We start from the raw sequence: 15,611 nt of genomic DNA on the forward strand, positions 1-15,611 counted from the left end.
GTCCACTTCCCTTTTGTGTAAAAGGAAGTTATGAATATCTACATTTTACCAAAACATTTGTGAATCTTGTTAAAAAAAAACAACCTTTACTTCACCTGGAAACGCCAACTTTGAGCCAACAAACTTCAAAATGGCCCCGCTGTCTTCATATGATGTACAGCAGCGTCCTGTATGAGTACGTTTGTGTTCTCTTGCGCCTCTCAGAGGACAAAGTGATATTTACTCTCCAGTCCAGCATTTGTCTGTGGGGGGGGGCACTCGTCCTGCTGGCAGCTTTAATGAGCTTCGTCTTTGTCTCTTTCCCCACTAAAAAGTATTGACATGAAATAAACACCTCACCCCGGTGACAACCAGCTCCCACACACCGTTCTCAGAAAATATCGCTCTCTTTACAAAGGTTAATAGAATTTTTTTAAATTTTTATTATAAAGAACAGATGTTTAAAACTCAGATTGTGGAATCATCTTAAATAAAATCTCAAAAACGATGGTGTTTTATACAAATATATTACCACTCTGCTCGGTGTTGTCGGTGGTAAAAGCAGGAAGTTCAGAATCTGAGCCTCTTCAGGTTTCAGCTGTGAAACGTATTTACATGAACAACAACTGAACAACAGCTCCTTCAGCTCTGCGACTCCTGTCGGTCGACTCCTTCCCACTACGGACGATTCCTCAACCTCCGGGGAGCTGGCTGAGGTGTCCCACTGGTGGCGTTGATCTGAGCACACCCAGAGGTGAGGCACACACCCGGGGGTCCTCGGAGACCCGAGTGGCCCCTGAGTCCAGGCTGGCCTACGCGTCCCCTCTCGCCCTGCTTCCCCGGTTGGCCGTTAAAGGCTCTGCCAGGACGTCCGCGCTGACCTGGGTGCAGGCAAATCATTTTATAGAAAATAAAACTCTCCAAATAAGTCGAGTAGAGACTTTGGTCTCAGCTGTGATTGAGGAGAGGAACTTACCCTGTGGTCCCTGGTCGCCAGTGTAGCCAGATAGGCCATGACCCTTGACTCCTTTATCACCTTTCTCTCCTCTGTCACCTGGATCACACACACACACACACACACACACACACACACACACACACACACACGTGCGCGCATGTCTCAGCAGGAGAGAAAGCTGCCAGACTTCCCAGAAAAAAGGAGCTCTACATCGACTTCTGGGTCCATCGTTAAATAAATGTGTACAACACTTTACAAACGCTCCTCACACCCTGTGGCTCGTTGTCATGCAGCGTGACATCATTGCCTCAGGCCGTTAGGAAGGTGCAGGTTTAACTCTCACTCATTTACTCGACGCACGATAAAACCTTGTACTGTGAAAGTATGAGCCGCCATCAGACCTGAGTCTGACACTTCAGCTTGTCTGACTTGATATTTAACAGATGAGTTCACGACTGCTGGTTCAGCTGACAAGTCCTGGAAACCACACTTCCCACAATGCAATCTGTCTAAGTTCTTGGCGGAAACACCTGGTGTGGTACAGGCCCAGGTCTTCAGCCCACACATTGTACATTTGCGGGTTTTTCGTTAGAAAGTTTGTTAGAGAAGTTTACACACCTGCGTCTCCCTGCCGGCCCAGGTCCCCGGCTTCACCGTAGAATCCTGGGAGGCCCACTTCTCCGTCAGCGCCATCATGACCAGGGTCACCCTGACGACATCATCAAGCAGTAGAATGACAGATGTTTTCAGCGTAAACTATTTCTGTCTATTTCTTCATTGCTGCTCCTCCAACCCAAATCTGAACCTAAATATTTCATCTTCGCACTCTGGTGGGAAAACATTGTTATGTCTCTCGCATCAATTTAATCCCACGACACGAGACGCAGCATCCATAATCTCATAGAGTGGAACATTTTTATACCTGCGCAGCATCCAGATCCTCTATCGGCGTCCGGGTCACTGTGATTAAAGATGCTGTGGAACATGAATCACTTCACCACTGTACCATAATGTGGAAAAGGCTTTCCAATCCAAGGACAGCTTTCATACTCTCCAATAACCATTCAACACACACATTGTGTGTCTACACTGCAACTCCCTATTTGTCCTCATGGAGACGTGGAAACTCGGAATGTTTTCATTCCAAGCTTTTCTGCCAAATACTTCTGCTCTCTTAGTCCAGTCCAGACCCTTGCAACGTGCGCGCTCTTTTCTTAGCCAGGGACAGAGGGTGGTGGGAGGCTGGACTCCAGCAGCACTTTTCTAACAGAGATACACTGACCTTCATCAAGCAGACATGTCAAACTCACAGGAGGTCCGGGTGGGCCTTTCTGTCCGGGTGGACCAGGAGCACCCATGGGCACGTCCCCGTAGAGAGGACACACAGCAGCACACGTCCTCTTCACGGAGTTGGCGAAGGTGGACATCTGCTCCAGGACCACTTTCTTACAAACCTCAATGACATGTTGAGCCGGGAGGGTTGGGCCCTGCGTAACAAATCATTACCACATCCATCACTGGAGGGGACCCAACGCTGGGACTCGGAATATGGAATCTTACAGGGCCGGGCCTGCAGAAGCCTCTCGGAGGAGATGCAGGCAACACGTGAGGCCAACAATCTTCAGCTAATCTCATTATGGATTCATAGCCACGCTAAATGAAAGCCCTGACTAGTGATCAATGATGAACGTGGTCTTCACACCAACGTGTGCCCAAACACCGTGTGTGTGTTCCAGCCAGTAAACGCTCACATCCTGTAGCCTTGAGATGGAATGAGGACGAGTTACAGTACAGAGCCTGTCTGCTTTAAATCACTTACAGGTGGACCTGGAGGACCCTGAAAGCCATCTGGTCCTCCTTCACCGCGAACTCCTTTGACTCCGACAGGACCTGAGCGTCCAGCGGTTCCTGCTGGGCCGCGCTTCCCCCGTCCTCCCTCAGGGCCCGGCTCACCCCGGTCGCCACTCTGTAATCATCACATCATCAGAGCCCACAGAATCAGGTACTGTGACCATCACAAGCCACATCACCAACAGTGTCAGCATGTTCACGGCACCGGAACCAAATCTGAAGCTACACACAAAAGAAAAAACAGAATAAAATGTAAAAATGCACAATAAACATGCTAGAAGCGTAATATTCAAGGTGAGCACACACAATTCAAACATGGGAATGCGACAGCGACACGTCTGAGAACAAGAGACGCAAACGTGACGAGATGAAAGGAAGTTACGAGGAAAGCGTGTCTCTTCTGGCAGAGGCCAGTCGGGGCTCGGTCATTGGTTAGGAAACACACACGCTCGGGTGGGACCCGTCTGAATCTCATCGACTGGACATTTTTATCAAAACTCACTCAAGTAAATGAACTCAGCTTCGGGCCGTTACAGCGGCGTCGTTGGCGTACGTGGTTAGTAACACACATTTCAAAAATAGAAACAACGGCTCACCCGTCCTTTTGGGCCCTTAACTCCTTTTTCTCCCTTGAAAAGAACACATTCCTGTCAGGAAGAGAGACTTGGCGAGGGTGTGAGGAGAGTGCAGATGACGGAACACTCAAGGCCCTACCTGTGCACCTTTAACTCCCTGAATCCCCGGGATGCCGGTGTCACCCTGTGCAAGGTAAATTAGACACTGAAATTATTTTACACATTTTTGATTTTGTTGACGAGGAACCTCCATCAAAGTGACACTGTGTGTGTGTGTGTGTGTGTGTTCTTTCCTTGCTACATTGTGAGGACCGGAGTAGACTTTTGACCACGAAGTGAGGACATTTTAGCCGGGACTCACAACTTCAAAGGTTTGAAGGTTGAAGTTGAGTTTTCTTTCAGTTAGTCAATGTGTTCGTCATAGTTTGATTCTGAGTGACTTCTTACATCCATCACTGATTCCATGTTTAGCTTTGTTCAGTTCTTGTGGAACTCCATGATAGCGGTCCTGCTGTCCTCTGTTGTAAAACATCGGGTCCTTGTTATTCGCTAAGAATGTTCTATTTGTATCGAACAAGGTTCTTCGTGCAGTAACCTGAAGGTTTGTGTCACAGAACCATCTGACAGGTGCAAAGTGCATCAAACACATTCTAAAAGTTCTCCACATGTGATTGGGTCAGTGGTGATCTGTCAGCATCTATCAACCAATCAGATCAATGGACTGTAGAAGTTGAAGCGGTCAAAGAGTGACGCCACCTTGAGGACGAGCCTTCAGTGGTGTTCTCTGCTCTTCTTTCTGGAAGAGCTGTTGCCCAGTTGAGATGTCACTGACGCTACAGCAGCATCATCGTATGCATCCTCAAAGGATGCCGACTGGTCAGAGTTATCCAGGTTCAGGCTCAAATCCCGAATTTGAAGCCTAACTTGAAGTGCAGGTTTTTCAGCATCTGCTGATCCATTTGTGTTTCTCTGACAAAGCCTGACGATGTGTGGTATGTAGCGTATCTGACACAGTCTAACTGGTGTCCGTTCAGTTTGTCAGTTAAAGCCTCTTCACGTGCACGCGCGCCAACCCTCATCGCTCCAGAACCGGGACCATCTGAAGGTGAGGACCTAACGCAGTATGTTTACACGCATCAAACATGAATTCAAACAACTAGTGGCAGTTTTCTGCGTCTACTTGTCCTTCTCAGAAGTGTTTGCTTTACAGCAAGATACAAAAGTAGTTTCTGCAGAAATATCCCTCAGTGGGACAAACGGGGGAGTGAAACACCGGCTGTGACCTCCGGGAAAGATTAGGATAGAAGCACACAGAGCGCCAAGTATCCCAGGAGAGAAAGCACTCCGATCGCTGACCGCTAGGCTCTTCGCTCTGCTTTCTCGTGGTGGTTTATCAAACCTGACCACCAAACTGCCCTAAAGCTGAGCAGCAGTGTGAGCCTCACTGGCCTGATACCTCCGGCATGGCTGGTCGCACCATTAAACAGCCGTTTCTGATGGGACATGAATGAGAATGCATTACCTTGGACCCTGGTTTTCCAGGCACACCCACGTGTCCCTGTGAAGAGATGACATGGTTGAAGGCCTTCAAGAAAATAAACCACCATTTGGAATTTTTTACAAATGGCAGCACTTACAGTAAGTCCTGGTGGGCCGATAAATCCAGGTCTTCCCGGTTTCCCTGCAGAGCCCTTGTAACCTCTTGGGCCCTCAAGAATAAAACATGTATTAACCCTACCTAAGGGACTGCTCTGTGCTTTATCGTTCTCCTTTAAGATGGCAAAGTACTTTACATGTTTTTCTTACATCCAGCGCCTGAAAATTTACTTACAGTTCTGCCTTGGGGTCCCATTTCTCCTGCCGCCCCCAGGGTGCCTTTTTCCCCCTGTAAAAGACACACAACATCAGAAATTCACCTTAAATTATGCTTCATTTATTAACTAAACTGAAAATTTGGCCTTTGGCCTTTTACCTTTCCTCCAATTTGTCCAAGTCTTCCTCTGGGCCCTTGTGCTCCTTGATAAGCCTGTGTGGAAAAGATACAAGACTCTTAATGCAAAGGCTTGGAAAAACTATCACAAAGATCTCCATGGCAGCAGAGCCTACCTCTATTCCTGGGTCACCATCTCGGCCTGGCGTCCCTGGATCCCCGACAATGCCCTGGAGAAGAGCTGCCATTATTAGAACCTGACGCAGGATTTTGGGGGTGTAGGAGGGTGATCAGGCTGCGGGTGAGTTACCTTTGGTCCGATGGTGCCAGCTCGACCCATGGGTCCTTGGATCCCCTAGTAATCACAATTAAGACATTAAAAGGCATCCGCCGTGATTGCACTTGGACTTTAAATGATTTAAATTTCGCCAGTGATACTTACAGGCTTCCCCTTCTCTCCGGGAGCTCCCCTCCCTCCAGGATCGCCTACTATTCCCTGTCAAACCACAGTTTGGTGTAAATGTGTGTTACATATGTGACACATTTCACTCAGCAAGCATCACCGCTCTCGTATACACCAGAGGAGGTTATCTCTGCAGCTCCTCTTCCAGTGACTCACCAGCTCATGCTGCCGTCAGATCCCAGCCAAAATCCAGCCACATGAACTCATCTTGTTTATGGAGACGGCACATAAACCCAAACCATAGCTCGATTCCAGAGTTTTACCACATTAAATTTGATTTACATCTTTTCCTCGCACACATGAGGGGAATTAAAGGTAGTGGACAAAGAATTAAGAGCATCTTTATGGAACCCAAAACGCACCTGTTTTCCCCGAGGCCCAGCATCCCCGGTCACACCAGTGCTCCCCTTTTCTCCCTGCAAATTAAAATGAATTTACAGCAAATCATAATATTTAGATGTTTGAAGATAAATAAGAAGGACAGATAAATACCTTAACTCCTTGAAATCCAGGAATGCCTTCATATCCTCTTTCGCCTTTGGCACCCTACAAGGAGGCCAGAATGTTAGGAAACCTTTAATTACATAACCATTGCTAAAGAACTCACCACTGTGTGTGAAACATACAACTTCTCCTGGCCTCCCTGTCTCTCCCAGGTCTCCAGGCTGTCCTTGAACTCCCTTGGATTTCAGGCAAAATGTAAAAATTAGCTATAAAGTTGAAGAACAGCAACAACAAACTGCACAGAACTCCAATGAAACGTCTGCGACTCCATTATCCGGCGGCACATTTGCCAGTTAAAGTTGAACCCAGCCGCTCGTACCTTGAAGCCTGCTGCCCCCTTTAATCCCTTCAGCCCCTTGGGACCTCTCTCTCCCTGTTAAGACAGCCGCTCGTTAATGCAGATTTGCAACACGTCAGGCTCAATGAAGCGATGCTCTGAGAGGGAAACATTACCACTTGGCCCCAGAGTCCTCGCATGCCTTTCTCGCCTTTGATTCCCTCTTCACCCTGAGGATGAGTGTGAGTTGACAGGTTTAGAAAGTGAGCCAAACTGCAGCAGGAGCCTGATGGGAGCATAGGAAGTCCTAACCTACCTTCTGGCCCGGCTCACCAACGTTGCCGTAGTCTCCTGTGTTCCCCCTGATGCCCTGCAAGACAAGTTGGACTTAATCACGAGCGAGAGATTGGCACACCAGGGGAGTCCAGCCTGGTATCACGCAGGTCTTGGGCGGCGCCACAACGCCGTGTGATTAGCACAGGTTTGCATCTTTGCGCTTCGTCAGGGAGGGTCGTGGTGGTAACCAGGGTCATTTTCATGCTTTTTGTTGCTCTGGAGACAGCAGAATGCTACATGCTAATCTGTGCCTCCTCCCGTGGATCCTTCTGGTCTGACCTCTGGCCAACGCAGCGTGAAGGTCGCGCTTCTCTGAATGATCTCTGGCTCTGGTCCGACAACCCTCAAAAGTGGAATGCCGACCGAGTCTCACCACCGAAAGTCCTTCCTGCTCGCGGCCATCAAAGTTTTCAACTTCTCAGTGTAACAGAGCCGTTGGGTCGGGTCCATACACTCTTCTTTCTACTGATAGAGTCGGGTCCGTACACTCTTCTTTCTACTGCGTGAGTCGGGTCCATACACTCTTCTTTCTACTGATAGAGTCGGGTCCATACACTCTTCTTTCTACTGCGTGAGTCGGGTCCATACACTCTTCTTTCTACTGCGTGAGTCGGGTCCATACACTCTTCTTTCTACTGATAGAGTCGGGTCCATACACTCTTCTTTCTACTGATAGAGTCGGGTCCATACACTCTTCTTTCTACTGATAGAGTCGGGTCCATACACTCTTCTTTCTACTGCGTGAGTCGGGTCCATACACTCTTCTTTCTACTGATAGAGTCGGGTCCATACACTCTTCTTTCTACTGATAGAGTCGGGTCCATACACTCTTCTTTCTACTGATAGAGTCGGGTCCGTACACTCTTCTTTCTACTGATAGAGTCGGGTCCATACACTCTTCTTTCTACTGCGTGAGTCGGGTCCGTACACTCTTCTTTCTACTGATAGAGTCGGGTCCATACACTCTTCTTTCTACTGATAGAGTCGGGTCCATACTCTCTTCTTTCTACTGATAGAGTCGGGTCCATACACTCTTCTTTCTACTGATAGAGTCGGGTCCGTACACTCTTCTTTCTACTGATAGAGTCGGGTCCGTACACTCTTCTTTCTACTGATAGAGTCGGGTCCGTACACTCTTCTTTCTACTGATAGAGTCGGGTCCGTACACTCTTCTTTCTACTGATAGAGTCGAGTCCGTACACTCTTCTTTCTACTGATAGAGTCGGGTCCGTACACTCTTCTTTCTACTGATAGAGTCGGGTCCATACTCTCTTCTTTCTACTCTTTCCACACAGCATATTTACAGAACCCATTTCTCTGAATCATTTTTCATTACACAATAAGTGCTGAGAAACATTTGTAGCATAACACACATTTTTTGAATTATATTGTATTTTCCCTATAATTTCACATGTGCTATATTTCTGTTCTTGATTGTGAGCAACTGCAGCACGGCTGAATGTCCCCTCTGGGATCAATGAAGGGTTTCTCATTTGTGAGTGAATGAACTCGTCTCAGAAACAGAGTGTAAGATGTGGTGATTCGCTGCTCTTTCCACTGACGAACAAACACCAAGCGGCAGCGTGGAAACTTCACGGTGCTGTCGAGGACAAGAAAATAACTACAATTCGCAACAACAGGCCCTGAACGGGACACAAATTAACAGTAGTAACTAAAAGTAATGTTGTATCACAGGTTCAGGGTTGCAGCTAAAAAATTCTGGGCCCCTTGAACACACAAAATATTGCGTCCAGCAATCATTTATGACTATGTTCTAGTATTTGGAAGCAAAGTCTGGAACATGACACCTGGCTTCTCGGTGGTCTTTCCTCCTTGAGGCTGACTTCTCGCTGTATGCCAATATCGCGGCTGCGTTGATGTACAAGACTCAAACAGGTGGTCACACAGCTCGTTAGCTTGCAGGCTGATGATGGCTGTTAATGTGCTTTACTTTCTTTAAGACTCCTGACCTCGTCGTCCTTCTTGTGTCTTCTGCTCAGTTTTAGTGGACAAAATTTAAGGCACATGGACGATGAGAAGAGTTTAGCTGTGGTCACTTTTGCTCTGTAATTAAACACTCTGGAGTCTCGTTGCTGTTGCAGTTATTGTGGCAAGATGTCATAAACAATAGAGGTAGAAATGTTTAAATGAGTTCTATTCCTGCTTAGATTGTACATGCTTGGAGAGGAAATCTGAAACTCCAAAGCCTGGAGATGGTTAGCTTTGCCGGGAAAGGGGGAAGTGGGGAAAACATTGAGTTCGCATCGTTTTGTTGAATCCATTCAAAAAAACATAGAATAAAATGTACATGAAGCTGCCTCAGAGGGACTGGTGGGCTGATTTTGTCCCTTAGACAGGAGCCAGACTAGCTGTCTCGCTAGCCTTTGAGCTCAGCTAAGTTAGCATCATCTGACTCTGGGCAAGAAGGGATCAAAAGGTTTGACTATTCCTCAAATACCAGGTATAAAAATATGTTTGTGTCTGTGTGTTCACATCAAGCACAACTGTGAACATCTGATACCCAAACACGTGAGTCAGTTTGTGGAAAACACACACGGGCATTTTCTCCAGGATTTACTCTGAACGCCACTCATAAATGCATCTCCAGCGCTGTTTGCAGAGACGCTGACTTCCTGCGTTGAAGAAGCGACGGTGTTTTCCAGTTGGACGCGTTTCACTGGGTCAACAAACACAGCCAGGATGCCTTTGTGGCGGTGGTTTATTTGACCATCTCACCTAGCTCTGGTTTTACGCAAAGTCAGCTGGGTAGAGGTTAACCTCAAATATGGAAGTATGAGGCATGACCATGAATTTGACCACATTTAAGACCATATAGCCGGGACCAGCAAAAGACCACCCACCTCATGGGACGGACAGTTCACATATCTGTGCCAGGAAATGCCCTCCTCATCAGACGCGAGCACGGGAAGGGATAAACATGTCGGGGCGCGGTGATTCACAAGCTAGCAGGAGGTCAAAACTCTAAGGAGTTACACAAGACAGATGTTTACTCCCAGATGAGCTACAGCTGCAGCTCAGGACGCGGGTACACGGCGTGAAGAGCTCTGGAATAGAGCTGTGTGGGTCTGCGGGCCCTCATGCTGTATGTTTGCTCAGCAGTGTGGGGGATTTCCTTGAGTGCAGAGGGCACATTAAATACCAGGTCATCGCTTACAAGTGATATTTAAAGTCCTGGTTCTGTGCGCCAGTGGCTGACGAGCATCAGAGAGATGAACAAGTCATGAACTGAAGGTTGGAATCATCAAACCTGACTGTGTTTGTTCACTGTCTCCGGCTCCTCAAGCAGAACACTTTGCTTTTGAAACTTTTCCAATTTTGAAATTTGCTCTTCCTGTGGTTGACTTGTTCGCCCCGTCCACAAGAATACAAGCATTTGCAAAGCAAAGTGCAACATTCAGCAGACGAGCGCGCTCATTACGGACACGCAGAGGTATTGCTCAACCTCTCCTTCCTGTGTGTGTGGGATTCATTATTCAGTTGGCTCAGTTGCTTTCAAACCAACTTTGTTAAATTCTATATTCTAAGCTTGAGTTCTAGATTCATAAAAACAAAAACATTTTTATTATCACATCCGTGCTGGCTCGTGTTTGTCCGGCCTCCCTCTTAAATCTGCTGACATGAGTCTGTCAACAATAAAAGGAGCCTCTGTGTTTACTGTCGCTAAGCGCTTCTGCTCCAGATCTGTTTCCATCCTGTCGTGTCTCAGTTGTGCTCCGACTGCCATTTTCCACAGCTACACCGCGAGTTTTACAATGTCATTTACCCGCCACTCAGGTTAACTCTTTACGGTGCAGCATGAGGGAGGACATGCTGCAGCCTGGATACATCCCGTGTGATGTTACTCAGACTGCTCTGCACGTATTTACCCAGTTTCCTTGCCTTCCTCGATCGCTGGCTTTCCCTGGAAGACCTCTGTGACCCTGCGCAAGAAAGACATAGAAAGAAATCAGCATTTCTCTGCTCGTCTCATCAGGATGTTCAGCCTCTTGTCCCTGCGTGTGTGTGCTCACCTTCGGCCCTGGAGGGCCCTGAATTCCAGGTTGCCCGTGCATGCATTTGCAAGACGCTCTTCCAGCTGTGAGGCCGATCTCTGCGTAGCCTCCACACTGAGAATGTGAGAGAGAGGGTCACAAACCAGGCAGACATGACTAGCAGAGATACGAGTGAACGCCTGGTGATCGCGAGCTGACTCACCACACTGGAGAGTTCGCAGCAGCCCTCTGAATGGGCCTGCTCTGGGTCACATGACACCTCCATCTGCTGAAGGTCCACCTGGAGCGAGGAGGGAGATCATGTGAGAGGACGCGTCTTAAATCAGCATGATCTGAACGTAGAAATGTGTGCCGTGAACATACAGAGACGGCGCGATCTCCTACAGCCCGCTTCACGATGGAGGTGGAGCCGCGGCGGATGACCGGCCTCGGCTCATCGATGGACTCCACGCGCACCTCCTCGCAGTCTACCAGCAGCTTCACCTGGCTGCCCTTCACGCTCAGTGCCAGCTTGTGCCACTCTCCATCAAACAGCTTGTGTACACCGTGGAAGGTCCTCAGCATCTGGGTCCCGCGGGGACTGGTGTAGAAGAAGTCCAGTGAGTGTGTGTCACCCTGGAAACGAAGGCCGACTTGCTCTCGTCCGTCCGGGTCGCTGACCTGCCACAGGTTCCAGGATCTCTTGGCCGTGTCCTTGGTCACTTTGAATGTTGCAATGATGGAGTAGTCGGAGGGAAGACCATCTGGGTACACGTCACTGTGACACGGGAGTGAGGTTCAGAGGGCTGGGAGTTCCTCCCCAAACAAAGAGCTTTTGTGGGAACACGTGGTTTGATTTCATAAGAACTTGAATAACTCGGAACAGAACTACTCGAACTTTAACCACACGAGCGGTTTCCTCCACCACATCACTGGGAGTCTTTCTGTTGGAGTATGAGGACACATCGTGTTCCTGAACGCCCATGAACTAAACCAACAGTGATGCCACTGGTCACATGTCTCTGTGGGTGGAAGCCCTCAGCGGCCCTGCTGGTCGCTCATGTTTCTCACCGTTTGACATCACAAGTCACGGTGGTCCTATCTATAACAAGACTTGTATTTTTTAATCATATCCTTAAATTACAATGTTAACTGTCAGATTATCTCGGGGTGAGGTCAGAGGTCAAGTTACTGCAGTTATCACAGTGTCTGTCTTGAATCAGGGCCTCTGAGACACAGTACCTCATGGGCTTCTGTAGCTGGATGGAGGGGTTGATGCGGTAGGCCACCGTCTCCGGCGTGGAGCCGTCCACTCGCCTCACTCCCCTGGACTCAGGCACACGGAACTGCTCCAGGAGATCAAAACCTCATAGCGCGCACACACACACACACACACACACACACACACACACACCAAGCTTAGGTTGACGCAACACTGATTCAGCTTCCCAGGCACTGGATGACCTTTAACCCTTCTGTCAGTTTCATCACGATTGCATCTCTCCACAGGTACAATGAGATCATTGATGAAGCCATCGACATGCGGCGGCTGTTTATTCTCCTCACTGCCAGATTCGGCTCCAACCCTCCAAACACTTGGAGCTTTGTGCTGTCTGACTGACATCAGCATGGCTGCTTTTTAGAGGGGAGAATATGAACGCTGGTGAAGGAGTCGAGGAGCTTCTAAAGGTTACAGGAGGTAAAAGGCAAGGTGCTAACATCCAGTCACCTGACGTCTGTAGTTGAAACCAGCAGACAGTAAAAGGAGGCATGTGGGCGCCACACATGTGGCGTGCTAGCGTCACATCAAAGGTGCAGCACCTCGCTGACGATGCGACAAAGGTCACCATTCCTGACTCTTTCTGACTGCAGCGCTACCAAGATTCACGTCCACATCTGAACTCAGGTTTGACCTCTTGACCTGTGAGCGCTCACTGCATTGACAGCAGGAACCAGGACGGTGCGGTCAGTGGAGGGACACTGACATCTGCTGGTCATAATGTGGAACGACAGGTTCAACCTGGCGGCTCAGAACAGCGGCATCGTGGACCGCTGCTGCGCGTCCACGAACAAACCCACACCTTTTATCTTACCCCCCCCCCCGCGCACGCACGCACGCACGCACACACACACACACACAGTCTTTGCCTCACCAACTGAACTGCAAACCCATCAGATTACAACAGTCTGTTTCTTTGCCTTTTTCCCCCTTGGTGAGGTTTCAGTCTTCATATTTACACCTTTGGAGGGACGCTGACTGTCACATGGCGACATTAACAAACTTACTTGCTGTCCTTTGGCTTTGGGCGACTCCCGCGACGCAGGCGAGCGCTGCAAACAGCAGCAAGTCTCTGCTGGCTGGCATTTTCAAACGTTGAGAGTCCGAGGCTACAAGTGCCTGCGGTGCAGACACGTCGGTTATTATGGATCACGTTGATCAGAGACGTTCTCCAAACCGCGCTGTCACAAACAGTGTTTCAGATGTACTGCAGCATCGATGGAGGGCCAATATTTGCAGATATTAAATGACAACTGAACGATTTTCCTAGAGGGTCACTGACATCTGAAATGTAACACAGTTAATAAGCCCCTGGTAGTTTTGTTCATAAATGTTTCAGGAGTCAGCAAGTTTGTCACATTTCCGCTGAACTGCCAACCACCGGGACTTCTCTGCTCCCGCCGTCACTCACACACGTAAAACATGATGAACTCACATATTCCTGAAGAGCAGGTCCCGGGGCTCGAGCTCGAGGACGGAGTCCGGCTCAAGGTGTGTGCAGGAGACGTCTAGAGAGGCATCGCTGGGCCTGACTGAGCTGAGCAGGACGACCGTTCACACTGGCAGCTCTGGCTCTCACTGGAGCCTCTGACCCCTGTGCTCCGCTCCACCTTTGGTCCCCGGGGGATCTGCCTCCTCTCATAGGCCAGTCACACGTCCGCTCACGCCAAGGTAACGCAGGTGAGCGCGCGAGGAGCCTCGGAGGTGGAGGTTAAGGATGGAGCAGCGAGAGCTCAGATCCCTCACTTTACTGGCTCCTCGAAATCCTGCTTATCATGTTTTGTTTGTTTGTGTTTTGGATCTCGGAGTCTAGCAGAAAGACTCTCTATCAGGGCTGAGAGGGTCGCGGGTGGAGTGGACTGCTGGAGCGCAGGTGTAGTATGTCACAGCCAAACACCAGACGCTCTGCAAACATTCCAGCCAGAGGAGACCGCGTCAGCAGCCTGAACCACCGTGCAGGCCTCAGACCGCGGCTGACCCACCCCTCCTCCAGCGGGGACCAGGAGAAGGTCGATGCCTCCTAACGGCAGTCCGCTGATCACTGATGATGTTTTTAAAAACGATGAGGCCTTGAACGGAGAAGCACGTCTGAGTCCTCCAACCGCCTGAGCTCAACTACAATAAGCTCCTCTGACAGTAAGCCAAGGTTCAGGAGGGTGGAGGTGCAGCCGCTGCTCCATCCTGCCATCAGCGCGCCATCAGCAAAGAACCTGACTCAACAAAGACGAGGCGGGGCGCGGGGCTGTGGTGGCTTTCTGCTAGCAGGTTTATTACAAAGTCATGTAACAGTGACGATTTCAGCTCCACCGAATGAACCACACGTTGACATGGATGCAGAGAGAATGTCCACATGAAGTGGCGCCTCTTCAGGGTCCGAGCACACGCGGCTGTGAGCTGGCGCACAAACAGGGACTGCAGCTGCTGACACACACAGGACTGGAAAGCTTCAGGCTACAGGGTTTCTGCTACTTGTCTTAAACAGTGTTTTCAAAGGTTTCTGCAGTGCTCGTGGGGGTGGGGGGTGGGGTCCTAGTAATATTGCATTGCCCTTTAAATGCATGTTGGCAGTATATCATAGCACTTAGATAGATGGTTGCAGTGCCTCCGATGGCGCCAGAATGCTCCGTGGACACCTCAGCAAACATAAGTGGAAGTACATTCAGTAACTCAGAGTGCCGTCCTGCATGTGGCCCTTCGTCGGTGTGCAGAAATGCTGCTGAAGCCTCCAATGCTGCGGCTGGCGAGCGCTCGCCAGCCTCCACAGGTTTAGCATCAGTCAAATGAAATACAGTAAAAACAGTTGGACATTTTTCACAGAAAACAAAATACATTAAAAACAAATACACAAGGCCATGAACATTCCATCCGCACATAATATTAAATCATATTGCCTCTCAACAGAATATTTTACATCTCTGCAACAGTTTAAATAACACTCAACACAGACGCAGTCTTTAAGTTAATTTCCAGTGTCCGCTTGGGGTGCAACTCTTCGTCATCAAGGCCACTGACTATCGCTTGGATCCCTTGGCCAGTTTGCTAGTGGGAGTGGCTCTTCTCTGGGGGGTAGGGATCTTTGAGGGTTTCCCTCCATGTTGGCGGGATGCAGAGCGCGGTGTTGCTCGGGTCGAGTCGCCGACGGTCTCCGATGCGTCTGAGCACACCGACTGGATGTCTGAGATGTCGAAGTCAGAGGCGTCGCTCCCTCGGCGACTGCTGCCTCGACTTCCAGCTTTACTTCCTGGTCGGCTTAAGTTTCTCCTGGAGTCTGGAACAACAGCGTGAGGACGATGTCGTTAACGAGGAGGAGTCGTCGGGTCAGACATGTGGTCAAATAATCACTCCGATCACGTCTGTCGTTCCCTCCATTCTCACCGGACTTCACCAAATGCTTCGAGCTAACATCCTGTAGCTAACCCAGCTAACATACTGTAGCTAACCCAGATAACATACTGTAGCTAACCCAG

The 15,611-nt window shown here is 49.2% G+C and overlaps 2 protein-coding genes across 13 annotated transcripts in view; both read right to left on the reverse strand.

The window, feature by feature from the left end:
- Positions 1-445: 445 nt before the first annotated feature.
- LOC147247998 (uncharacterized) lies at positions 446-14,707 on the reverse strand. 3 transcript variants are annotated; one of them, XM_086181198.1, is made up of 27 exons: positions 13,580-14,707; positions 13,152-13,263; positions 12,108-12,231; positions 11,250-11,643; positions 11,089-11,166; positions 10,905-11,000; positions 10,761-10,814; positions 6,854-6,907; positions 6,714-6,767; positions 6,580-6,633; positions 6,383-6,436; positions 6,249-6,302; positions 6,119-6,172; positions 5,736-5,789; positions 5,604-5,648; positions 5,470-5,523; positions 5,336-5,389; positions 5,195-5,248; positions 5,001-5,072; positions 4,886-4,921; positions 3,503-3,547; positions 3,385-3,417; positions 2,757-2,903; positions 2,248-2,424; positions 1,556-1,646; positions 956-1,033; positions 446-860 (listed from the first exon to the last, which is right to left on the reverse strand). In XM_086181198.1, exons 2-27 carry the CDS (start codon positions 13,228-13,230, stop codon positions 658-660), a joined length of 2,292 nt encoding a protein of 763 aa, XP_086037324.1. In that variant the 5' UTR covers positions 13,231-13,263; positions 13,580-14,707; the 3' UTR covers positions 446-657. The 3 variants fall into 3 exon arrangements, with proteins under 3 accessions (XP_086037324.1, XP_086037323.1, XP_086037325.1); XM_086181197.1 differs by having other exon boundaries at positions 13,152-13,325; XM_086181199.1 differs by lacking the exons at positions 12,108-12,231; positions 13,152-13,263; positions 13,580-14,707 and having other exon boundaries at positions 11,250-11,466; positions 11,547-11,620.
- Positions 14,708-14,864: 157 nt separating this feature from the next.
- The window catches only part of LOC147247999 (microtubule-actin cross-linking factor 1-like), a 98,033-nt gene continuing 97,286 nt past the window's right edge, over positions 14,865-15,611 (reverse strand). For all 10 annotated transcript variants that reach the window (XM_086181182.1, XM_086181184.1, XM_086181181.1 and 7 more), the window contains one exon: positions 14,865-15,412. In XM_086181182.1, the coding sequence (XP_086037308.1) occupies positions 15,156-15,412 (257 nt within the window). In that variant the 3' untranslated portion in view covers positions 14,865-15,155. The remainder of the gene's footprint in view (positions 15,413-15,611) is intronic.

Source organism: Aulostomus chinensis, chromosome 16, assembly GCF_037954235.1.
Source record: "Aulostomus chinensis isolate RoL2024-O1b breed Wild chromosome 16, RoL_Achi_v1.0, whole genome shotgun sequence".
In the NCBI taxonomy this organism is placed as follows: Eukaryota; Metazoa; Chordata; class Actinopteri; order Syngnathiformes; family Aulostomidae; genus Aulostomus; species Aulostomus chinensis.